This window comes from Erithacus rubecula, assembly GCF_903797595.1.
Source record: "Erithacus rubecula genome assembly, chromosome: Z".
Taxonomy (NCBI): domain Eukaryota; kingdom Metazoa; phylum Chordata; class Aves; order Passeriformes; family Muscicapidae; genus Erithacus; species Erithacus rubecula.
The window spans coordinates 30,017,023-30,033,332 of NC_136661.1; the positions used below are offsets into that span (position 1 = coordinate 30,017,023).

General features: G+C 46.2%; 1 protein-coding gene across 1 annotated transcript in view; it reads right to left on the bottom strand.

Moving 5' to 3' along the window:
- Positions 1–6,784: 6,784 nt before the first annotated feature.
- Positions 6,785–16,310, bottom strand: part of LOXHD1 (lipoxygenase homology PLAT domains 1) — a gene marked incomplete at both ends in the record, with an annotated part of 129,367 nt that continues 119,841 nt past the window's right edge. The window contains 4 exons of the mRNA XM_079330659.1: positions 6,785–7,265; positions 10,179–10,340; positions 11,809–11,947; positions 13,103–13,273. Coding sequence (XP_079186785.1) covers positions 6,785–7,265; positions 10,179–10,340; positions 11,809–11,947; positions 13,103–13,273 — 953 coding nt within the window. The remainder of the gene's footprint in view (positions 7,266–10,178; positions 10,341–11,808; positions 11,948–13,102; positions 13,274–16,310) is intronic.

Consider the following 16,310-nt stretch of genomic DNA (forward strand, 5'->3'; position numbering starts at 1 on the left):
ATTTAGAAATTACTACTAATTTTTTTTATTACTCCTATTACCTCATTTTTGCATTGTTTCTGGGAATGGAATGCTTTGCATGCATCGGTACTTAAAATAAAATTAAACAGGGGATGTGGGGGGTAATGCTTATCTTGTCAAAAAAAAAAAAAAAGAGAAAAAAATCAGGGTGTGTGATTACAAACTGTATTACTGTGGTGCTGTTACCTTGGATACATTCCATAAAAATGCAAACCTTTGATTCTGTATGCTGTGACATAGTGGAAAACTGCAATATAGTGACTGTGTTTAGCACATATATATGAATATTATTTGCACTCATAATCAAACTCTGGTGATCCTTTCACTTGTGTCCTTGCGCATTGAAGGCGGTTAACAACGCTCTGCATAAAACCAAAATGTTTTGGTAGTTTCTTGGTACTGCCCTGTCCCTGACACCTCTGGTGATGCTGCTGCTGCTTGTGTGACCCTGCAATAACACCCAGCAGGCCCCCACTGCAAGACTGTGCTTGGGGCAATGCATGCCTTTAGTGCAAGACTCTGCAAATTGTGTCAAAAGCCGAGGAAGGAAGCCCAGGTGTGGTGGCTCTGTAATTTTTGGCGTCTATCAGTGCTTGGTTTGGCTCTTGTCACCCTCTGTGTGTGCACCCAGCTGGGATGAAGGAGGCAGTAGGGTGAGCCTGAGCTTGGAGGCAACATAACTGGGGAATTCAGTGCAGTTTTTAGGGGTTGACTTCTTTGCTGAGAGGCTGGGAAGGCTCTGGCACAGGTTTTCCTGAGAAGATGTATCTGCCCCATCCGTGGGATAGTGGAAGGCGTCCCTGCCCGTGGCAGAGGTTGGAAGGAGATGAGGTTTAAGGTCCCTTCCAGCCTGAACAATTCTGTGATCCTGTGACACCATGTCCAGCTGAGAGTGGTTGGGATGGACACGGGCTCCACTTGCCATCTCTTTGCAACGCCTGCCATCAGCACTGGCTGTAACCCAGCTCTGAGAAATGCATGACACTGACTTTGCCCAGCCGGTTTTACCCCCTCCTGTACAGGAGGGAGCCTCAATTTGGAGCTTTTTAATCCAGTGTAGAACTGGGACCTGCCCCAGAGCCCTCCTATCCCCAAGAAGGGGGTCAGCCCCAAACTAACATGGCCAAGCATCCCCATCCTGCCATGGCTGCTCTGCTCTTGCAATGTGTTGCCCTTTCCCCAAAGGCTCCTGAGTACCATGTGTTCCAGCTTTGCCAGAAGGCTAGAGAACCTTTGATAGCATTTTAAGCTTTAAGCCATAACCATGCTCGGTCAGTGCAGACATTCAGCTGTGTACAGACAGAAGCAGGGTTTGATGCATGTGCCCAGCCAGTAGCCATCCTCCCCACAAAAAAGCTTTGGATGAAATTCTCAGTTGGGTTAGAAAAGGCACAAAATCACAGTACCTTAATTTTTTTCTCTCTGTCCCTTCAGGGTGCTGCGCTGCTTTGTTGACTTTGCCTTACCCCGGGTTTTAAACCTGTCTGTGTTTTTTACCTTGCTGCTCTGTAACACTCCTCCCCTGTAGCCTGGAGCTGTGATTTTGAGCTGTGTGGGGACAGGGGGGCTGGTTGTCCTCCCTCTCAAAGTCACTGTAAGAGGGATAAGCAAAACAAGGAGCGAGTAAACAAAACCCCCTCTCCTTTAATGACCCGGGCAGGTGAAAGGATCACCCACATTTTTGTATTCCTACTGCTGTTCTGTTGTGCTGTGCAACATTTTGCTACATAGACTATTTTATAGAAGAAAGCTAGAAAAATATTTATTATTAATATTAAAGCAATAGTGCATTGAAGAAATGGAAAGACATTAGAAATTGTGTAAATGCTTAGATTCACTTTTGGTGGATTTTTTGTACTTTATTTATAACTAATAAAACAAACCACATTGCTAACTATAAACCTGTGCCACGCAGGAGCCACCTGGCAAGGGCAATCGCTTGGTCTTTATTTACTGCTCATTTCTGGTTTCTTTGGGTTGGAATGCAATTCTCCTTTCACTGCTTGTGTCACTTTGATGTGCAGGAGAACCACTGCTGGGGTATAAAATACTCTGCCCATCTGGTTTGCAGAGGCTGCTGGTGGCTGAGCTGAGGTGAAGGTGAGGCTCTCCACACCAGGCACTTTGCTGTGTGTGGTGGTCTGTGACACCAGTTTGGTGATCAGGTACCAAAACCGCTTTCCAGAATTTCAGAAGGTTGTCTGTTAAAGAGAGATTTATCCTCTAAACACATCACATAGTGCCTGTAAGGTATCTCTAGCAAGTCCTGCAGAGGTATCAACAGGTTCTCCCACCCTCCCTGGTGGAGAAGGATTCCTTCTAATAACTCTCTAATAACTAAGAAAGGAGAAACTGATTGGAAGAAAAAACCCAAACCCTTCAAACTAATACAAGTACATTTGAAGGTACTTTCAGTCCTTTTTGCTACCCATTAGAGAATCCAGTGGGTCATACAACCAGTTTTGCATCCTGCAGAATCCATTCCGCAGGTCCTCCTGTGCTTTTATTTTCTCCCACAACAAATGGTGCCAGTCTTCTCCTGCCCACTCTTGATTCAGCTACTCCTCCTGAAAAGCTGAGACTAGTGCCTAGCTTTGACTGTGTGATTAGACTAAATAAGCCTTGGAGACAAGTGGCTGCTGATCCTGGAGATTTTGTTCCTGTAGCTGGAGGGAACTGCCAGCTCCTCCAGCATCCATCGAAAGCTGCATAAGGGGTGAACTGTGTTCTCACAACACAAAGCTCTTGTTACAGGAGGCTTTTAGAAACTCAGAAAACAGGTTGAAAGTGGCCTGCTGGTCCAGCTGGGGAAAATCTCAGTTTCTCATTGAGATCCTGCTGATGTTCTTCAGAAGGGTGAGAGAGGTGCTGCAGATGGCAGTCGGGTTTGTTTTGGAACTGGAGCAGCAAACGAGCTGCCACAATCTGATCAGAGCCCTGCTGAGCACAGTGCCTGCCTGGGGAGGGAGAGAGGCTGTGCCCATCATGGCACAGCAGCATGGACAGAGGTGCAACATCTTTATTGCACCACTTTATTCACCTCTGGCAGCAGCTGCCCAGGGTCAGGAGGCTTAGCCCTTATTTTGTGGTGTCTAAATCTGCAGCTGGTCCAAGGTTGCAGCTCAGAGCTGTACAACTCCACTAATAATTCTGTTTGTTTGTTTTTTGGGTTTTTTGAGCTCTTTTCTTGTTCAGAACAGACCACTAGACATAAGAAAGGGGCAAGGAAGATTATAAGGCATTTTCTACATACAGAATATAAGATACTTCACATTTCTCAGTTGTTCCCCTTTCATGAACCTAAGGTTCACGTAGGCATGTGATGTTACCAGAAGTGCTTAGCAACAATTTCATAGAGATTTGCAAATAATTCTCTGTGTCCTGCACCAAGAGGCAACTGGTCCTTCAGCATGAAACACTATTAAGTACTCCTTGTTTATACTTGTTTTCACTGGCAGCACCCAAGTGCTTTAGTAAAACTAAGTTTAGTTAATGCAGAACTTCATCAGAGTCCCAAAATGGTGGAGAACACAAATACAATGGGACAACCAGGTTTTGAAGACTCACACTTATTGCTACCAATCTTGCTCTTTCCTCTTGGCTCTTATTTACATCACTGTTTCCTAATTTATGTGCATTAAAATGCCATAAATTAGGAAATAAAGTGGAAAAAAAGGGAGAAGTTGGTGGTGGGGGCAGGAGCCTTGTATCTGCCTGATACAAGCTTTGGGATGCTTGGAAAAGATTGACTAAGCCCTGCAAAAGGCACAGAACTAGAAAATTTTTGGCTTTTCTCCTGCCTAGATCTCCACTTGGCCAAGAATGTGTTGAATTTAGCAGCTTAATGCAAATCCAGCTGTTGGAAAAACTCCACTCTTGCCTTATTACTTCTGCAGCATTAGTTGTTGTAGCAACAGAGGGATTCCCCAGAGCCAGGGTAGAGCTGAGCTTTGCACTAAGGAGGGGCTTGTTTGAAGTCTTTAGTGGAAAAAAACCAGATTTCTTTCATGCTTTGCCAAGGCTGCCTTCCTGCTAGGCAGTGGGGGTGCTGACCCTCTATCAGCAAACTCCTTTGGGCCTTTTCAGGGCAGCTTTGCCTGGAGCTTTTGTGTTGAATAAGCCTGTCCAGGGATGGCAGGTGGCCTTGATGACAACCCAGGTACCTACAAACTCTTCTCCCACCTACACAGTGATCTGGTCACTCTGAAGGGATTAATTCCTGCTTCAGCTGTGCCTCAACCCATGGTTCTAGCCACTTGCTACCCGTGATTCCTCCCAGATGTGAGCACATCTCACATGCAAGGTAAGGATTTATCTTTCCTCCTTGCCCCAGGAAGGGGTGGTGTGTGGGTCAGGAGCTGCCCCACTGCTCCCCAGGGCTGGAATCTTCATTGGATCACAGAATGATTTGGACTGAAAGGGATCTCAAAGATTTAGTTTCCACCCCCTGCCCTGGGCAGGGACTCCTTCATTAGAACAGGTTGCTCCCAACCCCATCCAACCTGGCCTTGGAAGCAAGTACCAGTGCAGTGGGTTTGCCCAGGGGATGGCAGGGGTTAAACTGATGCTCTAAAACCAGTTTCCCCACCACCCTGTACTAAGTAGGCAGTGACTGGAGCCAGCTGGAAATTCTGGGACTACAGCAGATTTGTACTGGAACAAACTCCTATTTCACTGCAGCACACATTTGTGTAAAAAGAAGCCAAACCTCTTGACAGGACAGTTGTTTTTTTTCACAGTGCTGGTTGAACTTGCTTGGGAGGGAATGCAGGGAGGTCAAAAGCCTGACCATTATTTTGCTTCACCTACTGGGGGACTGCAATGACACTGCACAAGAACCACAAACTCAGACACACCAGACTCCATCCAGGGAGCCTGAACCCTATCCCAGCAGGGTCCCAGGGATGCAGTCAGACACTAGCCCTCCTAAGGGCTGTTCTGCTCCTCCTGTGAGCTCCCAGCTCCTTGCTCAGGGCTGGGCAGCACCAATCTGCCATGGGGAGGGAGAACACAGCCAGGAAAGGCTGCTATTATTATTCCTCTCAGTGAGCAGCTGATCACTGATGAGGTTGATTAGTGGGCTCATTTAAGCAACTTGCTCTGCTCCAAAACCATCAGTTACCATAAAGGTTTCTAAAATGGATTTGTTTGGGCTATTATGTGAGCTGGCACAGTGAGCCATGATATAAGGTCAAGTATCTTTTGTGGTACCTGCTGGGGTAGAAGAGAAACCCAGAACTTCTCTGGAAGGACTTTGGTGGGTTAGCAGCTTTCAAATACCTCTGAGCAATCGACAGCATTTCTAAGATGCTTCTAACTCCTGTCTCAGCACCACCAGCCTTTGCTGGGCCTGCTTTGCCCATGAGCAGTGAGGGACTGAGCAGTGGGACCAGCAGAAACATCATCCTCAGCCCAGGAACTGGCAGGGTGGATGGCATTATTGGATTGAACCTACTTTTGACTAATTTGATTCCTATTCATACAAAGTTATTGTTTAAAACCAGCTTCTGGGAGAGGGTATGTCCTCTCCAGGATGGGCTAGGAGGAAGGTCCTCATGGCTCAAACACCTCCATTTCTCCTCCTGAGGATGTGCCCTGCTGCTTTGCTCCCTAGAGAGAGAGACAGGGCTCCAGAAGCGATGATCTAGGAGCAGATTCTGTCGTTGGTACCTGTAGAGATGTGGGAAGAGCTCATTGACAGGAGCACTGGCCTTCACTGCCTCTGGAAAATCCCTTCTCTGCCACAGAAATAGACAAAACAGCAATCATTATTAAAAGAAAGAAAAAAAGTTAAAATGAATGGCAGTTGCTCTGAAGCAGAGCTGGTATTCAGGCCATGTAGGGTAAGATTATCCTGAGTCAGCTTTGAATACAGTTAGCACAGCTTCCTTGCTGTGGAATTGATTATCTGGAAGGTCTTTTGCATTGCCAGCTGTAACCACAGATCTCAGCTCTTGGCAGAGTTGTAGAAATTCAGCCAGGGAGCAGAGTCTGTCCTGGGGGAAAAAAAGTCCATGAGGTGGAAGACACCATCCAGATCCCACTGCTTGAGACCTGGCTGTGTGGATGCAGATGCTCCCCCAAACTCCCCATGGAAAGTCCTCCTGTGCCTGCTGTTTTTTGATGTGGTGCCCTCTGGAGATGTTCATTTGTGTGTATGGACGTGCAGAGCTCGCAGTTGCCAGAAGTGGGAAAAAACTGGGATCTCCAGGCTCAATTTTTTAAAAATAAATGTGTCTCAACTCTCTCATGCTCATCTAAAAGTGGAGCCTATCAGAAGAGTGGGTCAGTGGGTTTTCACAGCCTGGTGAAGGTGTAACACTGAGAGCAGAAACATCTGAGCTGGTAAAGGACAGTTTATATCTCTGCTGATTGTAGCTTTTAATTGTAAGTAAGCAATAAGTGTGTTTATTTAATTCACAGTTTTATATGTACTTTAATTTAAAAAAAAAACAACAAAACCATTAGTTTTACAAAATTTTACCCCAGGAAGGACGCCTTGCTACTTGTCCTGGGGTGACTTTGTGGTGTTGAATTATATCCCCATTTGTGTGTTTAGCCCAGAAATAAGTTTTGGACCTTGAAGGCTGGATTTGAGAGTGAAGGAGGGGAAGGAGATGCGGCAGAATGTCTGAGGTGGATGTGTCCTAAACCAGGACATTACTAAAAACCTCTCAATACAAAAAGCAGCGCATTACAAAGCAAAATGCAATATAAAACGGTATAACGAGGAAAAAAACCAAAGCATAACGAAGGGACCTCCTCAATAACTAGGAAAAAGGTCCCTACAGATCAACCCATCCCCCCTGTTTTCATCCAGCCACTTCCCACAGGGAAATATGGTGGTGACACCAGTGGCCGAGTTGGTGATCTCCACCCTCTCCACCAGCCAGCCCGGACCCAGGCCGCTGTTGTCGTGCTCGATCCGGACCTTCTTCAGCTCCCCCATGTCCAGCGTTTCCAGGTAAAACCTGCTGGTTTTGCCCCTCTCGAAGAGGTTCCTGAACTTCTGCCGCAGCGCGCGCCGGCCCGAGTCCCCGTTGAGGCCGTAGATGGTGATGAACACGTTGGCGTCGGTGCCCGCGCCCTTCTCGAAGCCCGTGACCACGATGGTCTCGTATTTGACTGGCACCAGGCTCCGGGCTTTGCTGGCAAAGCTCTCGGTGACCTTGGCACACTCAAAGACTTTGTAGTCTCGCCTCTTGTAGCGCAGAGGGATTTTCGCGTTGCACCTGAAGAAGTACCTGCCACAAGGGGGGTTGGCACCAGGTTAGGGGCACGGGAGGGCACTTTGTGGGGAAGGTGTTAGAGGATTGTGGAATTGTTTATGTTGGAAAAGCCTCCTAAGATTGTTGAGTGGAACTGCTGCCCCAGCACTGCCAAGGCCACCGCTGTTCCATGTCCTCAAATGCAGCATCCACGTGGCTTTTAAACACCTCCAGGGATGGGGACTCACCACTGCCCCAAGCAGCTGTTCCAGGGCTGGGAAACCCTTTTAGTGAAGAAATTGTCCCTAATACCCAACCCAAACATCCCCATGCCCAGCCTGAGGCCGTTCCTTCTTCTCCTGTCCCTGTTCCCTGGGATAAGATCCCAAATCCCCCCGGCTGTCCCCTCCCGCCAGGAGCTGTGCAGAGCCACAAGGTCCCCCCTGAGCCTCCTTTTCTCCAGGCTGAGCCCCTTCCCAGCTCCCTCAGCCTCTCCTGGGGCTCCAGCCCCTTCCCCAGCTCCGTTCCTGCCCTGGACACGCTCCAGCCCCTCGGGGTCTCTCTTGTCCTGAGGGTTCCAGAGTGTCCCCATCACTAGAGGTGTCCCAGCACAGGGACAGGCACTGCCCTGGGGTTGTGGCCACGTTTTTGTTACAAACATGGAGCCAGCAAGTTAGGGAGGGTGCATTCTCTTGCCCAATAACAATCCTACTTGAGCATCTTTCCCTCTGTGTACCAGAACTTGAATATTTCTCTAGAAAAAGAGCCACGATGGAACTTTGCAACTGGAAAAATCTGTCCTCTCCCCACACAGCCACAGGAACACTGCACATGGCAAGGATCTGTGTGGCTCTTTCACCTCTTCAGCCTGTGCAATGGCATGTCCAGTTCCAGACTCACCAAGGCAGGACAAGCAGTCAAAATCAGAGCTAAAGAAGGAAAAAGACGTAAAAAAAACGAACAGGAAAGACAGAGGAGGTTTAAATCTCCCCTTTCTGTTCTAGATCACCCGTCTCATCCTTAGCAGGGGAAAAAAAAGCTGTAACACAGCAATGATAGGTACCAGATGCTGCCAGCCCTTGTCTCTGGTGCTGTCTCTGGTGATGTGCAGGGAACACTGAGCTCATCCATAAATTACCTCCGAGCTGGTGCTCAGCCAGGGGCTGGAGCACTCCACTCTTAATCATGTATTTCATTTGCAATGATGCAGATCAGTTCCAGATCAGCTTTTCCACCTTCCCCCACCTTCACTGAACTGCAGCAGGTCCTCCTGAGTGGAGTGTGGCTGGATTGCAGTGTGTGTGTAAAATAAACACCTGGAGCAAGGGTTACTGTGACTCCAGCTGTATGGCATTCCTTAAGCACTTCCTACACTCTTGGCGTTTTCTGCAGCCAAAGAGAAGCACTCATTCCCTGGAAAGAAGCTCTGTAGGTGAGAAATTCCAGGGGGAGCAAACTTTTAGTCTCAGGGACAGAAAAACTGCATGAGAGTGTGACAGAGAGGATGCCCAATGCTGCAGATTGATTTCCTCAGCTGTGTAATATCTCATGGTCTGGAAGGAAAATGGTGCATGCTAATCTTCACAAAGGGTAAAGAGAAACAAGGTGACCTTTGTAGCCCTGGAATGTGCAAGGAAAATCTTTAAATGCAATCTTTTTGCATACTAAGAAGTACTAGCAAAAGGAAAAATCACAGTATAATTCAAAACTGTTACTGCAACAGTCTGGTAACTCTTGTAATTTAGTCCTTGGCTTGCCTGGTAGGTTTTTGATATTTGGGATGGGTAGTACCTTAAGTGAGAACTTGTTCTCATGGTGCAAGCTCTGCAGTTTCTCATGTGCACAGCAAACACCACTGCAAAGTGCAGCATCTGCAGAGCTGGAGCCCTGCTCCAGTGCAAGGACAGGCTGCAGGTTTACCCACACCTTCTGGCTGCCCTCTTTAATTTAAAGCAATCTTTAAAAAGTGGGATTTTATGAGAAAACCTTTGGCCCCTTCACAGCACACTGTCCCAGCAGTTTCAGCATGCTCCCAGTGAGTTCAGTGCACGGATCTGATTGCACAGCTGGACTTTGAGGGTTCCAGGCTTTTCCCCACCAGGAGAAAAGAACATGTTTTAGTATGCAATTGAGTGAGTTTTCATTCAGCAAATATTATTAAGGCTCTTCAGCTGGCTGATTAATTTGCTAGGAGAGACTCTTAGCTTCTTAAAAAAAAAAAAAAGCACCACTTCAAGGATTTCTTCTTAAACACTCAATTGTCTCAGCTGGAATGAACTCCTTGTAGCTAAATTCTTCAGCAGCAATGGAAATATCATGAAGAAGAAAAGAAATGCACAATTAATGCTGTGGATTGTTTTACTGAAGTGCAGCTTGTTCTGCAAATGGGTGATCTCCCCTGCTCCTGCTCAGGAATCTGCTCCCCTCCCAAAAATGGGGCTCAGGTCAAAGTGTGAATGACCTGACCCTGCTCAGGGCTCTTCAGGTATGCAATCATACAGCTTGCAACCCTTCCAGTCATGTGTGGCCTTTTGGACCAGACCAGAAGGATCTCTTATCCAAACTGGTCTGAATCAGCGGCTCAGGCTTTCTCTTATTCTCGTTTCTAGGAATTCTTTCACAAGGTTTACTTTAAGACCAGTCCAGAGTATCCTACAAACTCCTTGAATTTCAGCTATTCTGTTTGTTTTCCATAAGGTGAGACATCAATTCATCCTGGCTCTGAGATTCACTCCAGCCAAAAAAAGCTTCCTGCACATGCAAATACCCTCTCTAACAACTCAGAAACCGTGCAGGTGAGCCAGACAAGGACATTCTGGACAGAATGGACAAGGACATTCATAACAGAAAATAAGACTTTCAGCTATTTTTTGAGCCTGTAATGCTTCAGGAGGATGAGCAGAGGTGCTCAGCTCCCCCATGCCCTCCTTGCAGATGAGAGGCACTTACTTGTTGCAGAGCTCCATCTCTGTCACAATAATCTCCTGGACATGCCAGAAGACATCAGCTTTTGCAGATGACTTCTTCCCATCTTTTGGGCAGTGACCAACACAGATGGCTGCAATATCACCAACATTCTTTGAAGAGAACTGGAATGTGTCTGTTGCTCCCCTACAGGAAACAGGGAGCAGTTTCAGCATCCTGGAGGCTGCCAGTGACTTGCCTCATATGGACATTAAGTAATTTGCACATGGGTATGGAAGATAGAAGATAAGCCTTCATTTACAGTCATTTGATTTAACCTACAATCATTCAACACAAAGTATAATTTCCATATTTAAATTTAGTATTTTCTCTGATTAGGGGTGACACTTTAAATTGTTGCCACTAGGACTTTCTAGGATAAACTTGAGCTGCTCCACATACAAAATCAATTTGCCTCATTATAGATAAAGCTAAAGAATGACTAATTTCCCCTCCAGCACTTATTCATTCATTCTTGACAGATACTGTATCTGTTACACATCTACCCACCATAGCTGTTTTAAATTTGCTAGTTGAGACACCCTTCCTGAAGCTCGGATTGGAAATAGTTCAGAGAAACAATTAAATCACAGAATCTCAGAATGGTTTGGGTTGGAAAGGATCCTAAAGATCATCTAATTCCAAACTCCTGCCATGGGCAGGCTTGATAGGTTTCTATCAAAGTGTTGACTGGATCTGTTGTGTTCCATGAGTATCTGTTGGGTTTATTTCCTTGGGCTGGCCCTTGGTGTTTCCAAGGACAGACTGTGCCTAAGGAAGAGTGGTGTCTAATCCTCTATAGGCACCATCAGCTCAAGAAGCTCCTCCTGGTCTTTCATAATTCATGTGATATCACAGACAGTCATATTACATTCCACATTAGCCATAATTTCACCTTCCTTTACCAGAAAAAAACCCTTTCCTCCCTATAAAGCAACAGAGCGCCAGCAGTAACTTTGGCAAAGTCACCATGCCTTAAGGGTGTGATGTGCACTTAAACAAGCAGAAAGCCCTGCCCACACCTGGAGCACTTTGGTCCCACGTGGGAGGAGGACCATGGCCCATGTTCCATGGATGTGCCTCTGGCAGGAGGCTGATTCCTGCCTTTCCTCACACCACAGTGGTCTCACAGCCCCCAGACCCATCTGCAGAGTCAAAGCCGAGCAGCTCTGACAACATCTAGCCTCCAACTATTATTACTTTCTCTCTGATTCCCACTGCCAGTGAGAGATGCTGTAAAAGGAACTAAAACCACCTCCAGCTTCCTTCTGCTCCTCCCAGCTCAAAAACCACACAGCATCCCTGGGAGCTTGCCAGGAGCCTCTTTGTGTGCAGTGATACAAAAGGACACACACACACACACATGCAAAATCTGCCTTTCCTTCTACCAAATGCCTTGTTCTAAAAAGTTGCTCTGAAACCTACTCTGTGTCTTCCCACCCAAAACTCATTTGATATCTTCCCTGTAACCCAAGTGGGAAACCATCAGGCTTTTTGGAAGGAGGGTGAGAAGCAGCATGGAATAAACACAGCTCCCCATGGCAAGAAGAGGAGGCATTTGTGGAGGACACACAACAGGTGGGGAGTTCCTCTGGCCCACCATCCTGCTTACTACCTTTCAAATCTCCTTTTCTTGGAGGAGTTTTCCATGAGAAATTCCTTTGAGCGGCCCATCTTGCCTTCTAGGATGATCCAGATGTTTTCCTTTGTGTCTGCATCCTCTCTGTCGCTGGTTACTGTGACAATCTCATAGGCTTTAAAGCATAATTAACACACACGTTAAGCAGAAAAGGAAGAGCAGATGGCCTGCAAGATCTCTTCATTTGGCTGTCACTTTGCTTAAAAACCCCTTTCCTAATATTTATCACAGCCCACAAGACAGCAAGCATTTGCAAAATAAGGATGGACACACTGAAAACAAAAAAAAACCACACTGAAATCTGTGGGACTTTTGACTTCTAAGTGGTTTGGGATAGAATGCATGAAAAATGTGAGTCCTGTTCAATTGGGTAGCAAGAATAGATGGAGTTATTCTTAGAACCATAGAATATTCTGTGTTGGAGGGACCCACAAGGATGATTGAGGTCCATCTTGAACCAGCTGTGTCCAGCTCCATGCTGTGCTAAGCACTTCATCTGAAGCACAGCCCAAATCCTCCATACTTTCCATTCTTTTTTTTTCTTTGTGCCACTGTTCCTAGCACAGGGAGGGTGTCCATGCACCCAACAGGATGTGCTCAGATGCTGTGGTGGCCTGTAAGTACCCAAAATGGCCCTCACAAGGCTGATTGTTCTTCAGAAGCAGAGTACAATCACAGTGAATTGAGGTGGTTTTTGTCTCTCCAGGATTCTCCTGAAGAAGAGCACTGGTGCAGTAGTTCCTGAGATGGACTCTGCATATCATCAGTGTGGTAAAGTAACTCTTGTTGGCTGAATCACTCACCACATCAGACACCAGTGTAGTTACCTTGATCCCAGTGGGATTTCCTAGAGCAGATCTAGGGCTGTGGGCTGTTAAACTCAGCTGGGACACTTTAGCTCATAGCCCAGAACCAGTTAAGGAGGAAGCTGGACCAATGTTACTTACCAAGGTTTAAGAACTGAACTTATTTCCCACTTCAAAGAATGAAGCACATTACTTCTAATGAGATCATATCCATGTGTTTTCATGGCTTACTGATGGACTGAACCACTGCAAATGGGCCCCTCTTAGGTTTCAACCCAGAATGAGATAGTTTTCTTCCTCATAAATCCTGTTTTGTTTCTTCCTTATCATGGAATTGCACTATTGAGCTAAAGTGTACATGAAATAACCCCTAAAGCCTGTGTGGGAACCTCCAGCTTGCAGAAAATGTGGTCTATGGCCTCTGAGGCCCCTCAGGAAATGGCACAAGAGCACTCCAGACTCACCAGTCCTTTCCTTCAGTTCCAGGATGTCATTATTGGCACAGGCCAGTTCCCTGATGAGCTGCCCATCATCTTCACCTTTAGCCAGCCAGCGATCGCACTGGAAGCGAAATGTCTTGTCCATGGCAGAGTCCATCACATCAATGTATTCCAAGTGCCAGCCTGGGGCAATTCCTAGTAAAACAGCAAAAATGAAGAAAGGTTTGGATGTTTGCACATGGGAGGTGAGGTACCTTTCCTTGGTAGTTCAATGTTGTTGCTATAAATCATAGAATCGAGGAATGGTTCAGGTTGGAAGGGACCTTTCAAAGTCAAATCTCCTGCCATGGGCAGGGACACCTTACACTATCCCAGGGTGCTCCAAGCTGTTCAACCTGCCTTGGACAGTGCCAGGCACAGGGCAGCCACAGGTTTTCTGGGCAATCTGTGCCAGAGCCTCACCACCTTCATTGTAAAATATTTCTGCCTTCATATATCTAATCCAAATTGACACATTTGTACTTTTAAACCACCCCCATTGCCCCATTGCAGCAGGCCCTGCTAAAATGTTTGTCCTCATCTTTCTCATAAGCACTAAGGCAGGGGCTCTAAGGTCTCCTCTTTGGATTTGAAATCAGGATGTAAAGCACAGCTTCTTCCTTTGGCCCTGCCAGCCAGGGAAACTGCCCATCCTTGCAAAGCAATGAGGGCAAATTAATGAGTGCTGGGACTGGATGTGAAAACAGGACAGAGTGAAGTGATGGATGCTCCAGCACGGATGACCAAATCATTTTACATTTCCCTTGGGGCCTTCTGAGGAGCTACAGCACCTTTTTAGTTTGCTACTTCATTTATTTGGTTTGTGTTTTTCCTCATTGGAAAAGCAACTTGAAAATGAAGAAAACAGCATTTGAGAATGTTTTTCTGATTTCTTTGTTAAAATCACAGGAGCACTTGTTGACTTCAGTGGGGATGGGAGGTTCTGACAGTTTTACTTTCAGGTCCTGCTATTAGTCAGACAAAAAAAAAAAAGCTTGTGTTCATGATGAGACATCTCTGCTCACTTATTATGTACATCCTGGAGAGATTATACATCTCTTGCTCTTCCAGGAATTCACTGCCGTGTGCCTGTTTCCTTCGTTTGCAAAAATTAATCCTCATTATCCTTGAATAGCAAATGATGGCACATTTTTGAGTTATGTCAACAAGTTGTCCTTCTCCTGTGGACTGTGAACCTCCACACCATGTGCTGGCAGTTCTTTACCAGCCTCAAAGCCATTGCTGTTTTGTACTTTGGCTGCCTGAACCTCCTCCAGGTTAGGAAATTAAACTGTGCACTACGCAGCACAGACCTCAACCAACACCAACATTCACCCCTTAAATTTCAGGGGCACAGAACTGCAAAGTCATTGAGCCTGGAAGGTTCACTTGTAGAACATCTTGCTTAGAGCAAACTCAGATAAAGCAGGCTCCTCAGGGCTGTGTGTGGCCAGGTTTCTAACATCTCTGAGGATGGAGATTCCACAACCTCTCTGGGTGCCTGAGTTTGATTACCCATGCAGAGAAAAGAGAAAGCTTTATTTTCTTGTTTTAAACGGAATTTCCTGTATTTCAGTTTTAACCTATTCATTCTTATCCTGTCACTGGACACTAGTGAGAAGAGTTTGGTTCCACCTGCTTTAATTTTACAGGGTGCCCAGAGCAGCTGTGGCTGCCCCTGGATCTCTGGCAATGTCCAAGACCAGGCTGGACAGGGCTTGGAGCAGCCTGGGACAGTGGAAGGTGTCCCTGCCCGTGGCAGGGGTGAAACACAATTGTCTCTAAGGTCTCTTCCCTCCTAAACCATTCTGTGATTCTGTGAAGTTTTCCAGGCTCCCACTGTGATTTAACTGGAGCAACTTGCTCTTTGGGGCTGTTTGGGAAATTTATTCCACACATGTTGGCAGTGACAGCTGTTAATCTTTTGGTAGGATCTTTTCCATTTAAGTTCAATGAACATCTCTGCAGGATATTCAGGAGGCTGCTCTGATTCCATCAAAACTTCAGTGACAACAATACAGCATGAAAGAAAGAAAACAAGCCTTCCTTTGCAGTGAGAGATGTCAATGCCTGCAGACCAGGATGGAATAGATTGTTGATCTCAGCCCTGCTGCCAGCAGTGAGCAGGATGATGGGGTCAGGATCAGTGCTAAACAGCAGAACCAGAAAAAAGACTGGGTGAGATGCACATGCCCTCCTCCCTCTTCTCCAGCCTGGTGCCAGCAGCCACACTCACCAAGAAGCTGCAACAAAATCCTGCTCTTTCATCAGAGGCAGAGATGGGACAGACCTGCCTTCCCTGCAGATGTTGGAGTTGAGGACAAAGCCAGCTCCCTCCCACAAGGATGCTTTTATCAGCTGTGAACTATTTAAAGAGCAAGTGCTGAGCTCTGTCAGGGATCAACACTGAAAAACAAATGCCAACAGGGTGTCCTTTAAATCAAGAGGCTGGATGGACACTCTTAGAAAAATGGTACAACTGCCCCTAAACATCCTCCTGTCTGCTTTAAAGAAAAACATTTTCCCCTCTCTAGAATTTGTCTTTTTTCTCATTTTTATTATTTTATTGTTAGTGACCTAAATTAGATTTTGAGACCTGTACAAGGATCTATAAATGCTTTTAATTTCTAGGAAAAACATCTCAGCCCAGGTGAAAGCTGTCCTGGATAAGTCCAGAGCAGCATATCTCCCCACCCTGTCCATGTCCCATGGTGCCAGGAGTGGTGTCACATCAAGGGTTTCATTGCCACAGCGTTAAACCCCATTTCAAAGCTGATGTTGAAATGGAAGGGTTGCTTCATGTCTGAAAAATGCATCCTGCTCTACCAGAAAAGGTATTGTTTTTCTTCTGTTTCAGACAGGGAAAGTATATATAAAATTCCTTCTTTTGCATTGGTATGGAAAAGAAAATGGAAAGGCCAGTGATGCACAGATCCTAAATGTGAGGCTTTCTCTCTGCTGGGCTGATTCTGTGTGCTGGACATCACTCCAGCAGAAGGAGAACAAATTGTGTTTGCAAAACTACTTTCCAGGTCATGAAATCCTGGTTCCAGGCTATTATCCTGTTTACCCCTCGTGTTCCTCTGTGACTTTTGCAATGGGCTCAGAGATTGTACAGCACCTAAGCAATGATAGGAAAGGAAACTGCTACCCCAGAGCCACCAAATCCTCAGCCCAGGATGGTTTATAGAGC